The 3,421-nt window shown below is 41.6% G+C and overlaps 1 protein-coding gene across 1 annotated transcript in view; it reads left to right on the top strand.

Moving 5' to 3' along the window:
- Window positions 1-3,421, top strand: part of LOC100546531 (urea transporter 2) — a 66,176-nt gene that overhangs the window by 20,834 nt on the left and 41,921 nt on the right. The window contains exon 6 of the mRNA XM_031557219.1: window positions 554-998. Coding sequence (XP_031413079.1) covers window positions 554-998 — 445 coding nt within the window. The remainder of the gene's footprint in view (window positions 1-553; window positions 999-3,421) is intronic.

Here is a 3,421-nt window from a genome sequence, read left to right as displayed (position 1 = left end):
AAAGTAGAAATAACAGCTTAAATGCATTAAATATACTCATCTGGCATTCTCTTAATACCGTGTAGGTCCATGCAAAAGGCTTCTTTAAGCACACCTTTTGTTTTGGATATGAATCAGGGAAGAGGACAACTAGTTTTTCTCCCTGCAATCTTGGTTTTGGCAGACTGCAGGGCATGTTAGGAGTTTGGGTCTCAGAGCAGGACCATCTGGTAGATGCAATGCCAGTAATTCACGGGCACTGAGGACTGAAGGTGTGTGAACAGTATTTTCAGAACAAGTTCTACAGGACCATGAGGGTAGGATTTTCTTTTCATTTCTTAGACAGTTGAAATGTCTACATGTGAACTGGGTGTCTGGGTTTTGTTGCAGCCAGCACAGCTCTGAAGCTTCATTTAGGTGCTTCAGTGTTGCTGTTGAGCGTCATGCTTGCCAACAGCTGCACCTCCAAAAGGACATGGGTCTACAGTGTGGGATGCCTTACATAGCTCTGTATATTTTACATACCACTGCATTCCTCTACACTGAGCAGCAGTGAAGCTTCCCAGACATCCAGGAACCCAGCACACACGTAGACTTCTCCATACCTGCCCCTGTGCGTTCTCCTCTATATCTAAATGGACAAAAGTCTATAGGGATAAGGGGGCTTCTCAAATGCCATAGTTTAGCAGTGGGGGGAAGTAAGCAAAGGGAATATGCAAAAGAGGTTCCAAAACACACCTATCTCTCCACCTTCCCCTCCCAGCTTGGACTACCACTCTGTACCTGGCCTTTTTGCTTCTCGGCGCTTCTTTTTTTGCTGTTAACCTCAGACAACCCAGCCATCTACAAAATCCCCCTCTGCAAAGTCACCTATCCGGAAGCCAACAGGATCTACTATCTGAGAATGAAGAGAAGAGCATCAGAGAGCAGAAGAGAAGAGCAGAAGCGAAAGGAGCAGAAACCTTCTGGCGACTCAAAAATAAGCACAGGAGGCACTCCCTTGTGCACCCCCAAAAACAGTCGCAATCACTGATTTCAAATGCCCAGGAGTTAGCAGTTTCTGAGCAGTTGGTTGGATGCAGCAAATATCACCTTCAGCAGCATCCCCTGTAAGCCAGGGATTCAGCACTGCACTTTTTCTGGATGAAATACAATTTGCCCTTGAGCCACGCTTTCCAAAAAGCACTCAGGTAACATAATAATGGCTGTCTTATCAATCCACATGTTGTTAACTTGAAAGCCACCTCTTATCAACAATAATTATAGGAATAGGCAGAAGAACATAAATGCTGACAAGGAGCTGTATTTAATTTTAGATGTGTAATTTAACAAAATAAATATGCCAAGAGGAAGCTGGTATCTAAAAATAATAAATAATGTAAGAAATACATCAAGTGCTGCACTTTAAATTAAGAACATATATATTTGAAAGTAGAATAAACAGACTGATCTCTTCCTTTCCTGTGTCCCATCAATGTCTTGACTTCTTTTTGTGTCTTAACAGCTACAGCACACACAGGTAAATATTTTTACAGAATGCATACTATTTTTTTGTGTCATCTCCTGATTCCCCATTAAGTGTCAAGACAATGAAAGTATGAATATACGTGCTTTAATCATACCGCAGAAGTGACTAGCTAGACACGATCAAAATATTTTTCTTTTCCTTGCATCATCTTCTGTCTTAGAAATAGAAGATCTATATCCTGCTGACTGCAGGATTGCAGGTTTGAATCGCGGCATGCATCCAGTGGGAAACAAAAACATTTTACATAAAGAATGACATAAACATTTACTGTTGGTAGCAATTACTGCAGTTCTTTCTCTCCCTTTCCTAGGGAAACTCTTCCTTTGCATTAAGCCACAAGCAATAAACAAGTCAAATACTGTCCTTGTCTGCTGGGGGCTGGACTGGGTTCTGCTCCTGTGTTTTCAGGAGCTGTCCAAGAGAAATCTCATGAAACACCATCAGCATCATCATGGGAAATAGAGGGTGGCTTTGTTGCTGTGTCACCCAGTGTGGTGGTTTCTAACAGGCATAAGGTACAAGCGAAACACTGCTATTTTAAGTTTCCTCCAAGTGTTTTTAACAGAGAAGGTCCAATTGCCCACAAGAGAGATTTCCCTGGGAGCCTTTCCAAAAGCCACTACAAAGCAAGCCTAGCAGAAAGGCTTCCACATTCTAAAGTCATTTCCTGTGATCAGTTTAAAAATCATAGGCACAAAGGATCTTGAAGATTTAAGGTCAAAAATTCAAAGAAATATTAGTCAGTGTTTAGATTAGACGCTATCCTTTTTGCATCTTGATGTGGGGTTGTTTTGCTTGTTCATTTGAGCCTGTCTGAGCAAAGAGATGGAAGCAAGCTGTAGTGCTGTTTTCGAACTTTTCTTAAAAAAGATGTTCCCCAGTCCTACCCAAGGGAATTTCTGTCTTTATAAACACCAGATTTGCAGCACCAGAGGCTGAACTCTATGCAATCCTTAGGAGAACTATCCAGGATTGAATGGGAGACAAAAATATGGTGCAATTAGAAAATCTGAACATACTTAAAAGGGAATTTAGTTTCTTCTTATTATTCTGTTTGGATTTCAACAGATATGACATTCTACCTGGGAGGAAAGCCCCAGACATGCAGATAAGACCAAATTTTAGCAGACAAGATAACCCTGACATTGACTATGTAGAGTTCCAGTGAATTTTTCAGTCTGTTCCACCCTTCAGACTTGAATACCTAGGTTACATCTCTGTCCCATTTTAACCTCGGGATAACCTCTGAATCTGGCCATAGAGGTCCTTCAGGAAAGCACTAAGGGAATGAGTGAGAATTCCTGCATACCGTAAGTTTTCTTAGAGATTAATAAAAGAGCAAGAATCTGAGCAGCCTACTCAATACATTAGTCATGAGACTTTTGCCTTGTTTAGGTGGGTGGCACCGATCGTAGCTTGATATCTTGCCTACCTCTACCAGCAAAAGGAAGATCTGACCAATGTTCAACTACAGTAGGCAGAAAAGTAAATTCATTACAGCAACCAAAGGCTCCCATGGAAATCCCAGGAGTTTTCTGAAGATGCTCAACTCAGGCAAGATGAAGGCATAGGTTACTTCTCTTCACGCAGGTGCAGGGGAACCACTGACTTAGGAGGAAGTTTGTTTGCAGAAACATTATCCAGGCATTGGACACAAGAAATAAAGCCTTCAAAATATCACAGAGGGCTGCTGCAGATGGTTCTACAATCTCAGATATGGTTAAAAGACTTTTGCAGGCTGCCCATGCAGCTGCTTATTCGTGTATGGTAACTGAGGGGAAAAAAAGCAATAGGGAACAAAGAAATCATCAGAAAAGTATCAGTAGGCAGTGAAGAAAGCAGAGAACCAGAGGAGAACAGGTTGGCAGTCCATCCTTTGTGCCATACAAAGAATACCAGTACTATTAAAACAGA

Source organism: Meleagris gallopavo, chromosome Z (assembly GCF_000146605.3).
Source record: "Meleagris gallopavo isolate NT-WF06-2002-E0010 breed Aviagen turkey brand Nicholas breeding stock chromosome Z, Turkey_5.1, whole genome shotgun sequence".
Lineage (NCBI taxonomy): Eukaryota > Metazoa > Chordata > Aves > Galliformes > Phasianidae > Meleagris > Meleagris gallopavo.
The sequence above is the reverse complement of the archived record's forward strand: the minus strand, read 5'-3'. Positions and strand labels throughout refer to the sequence as shown.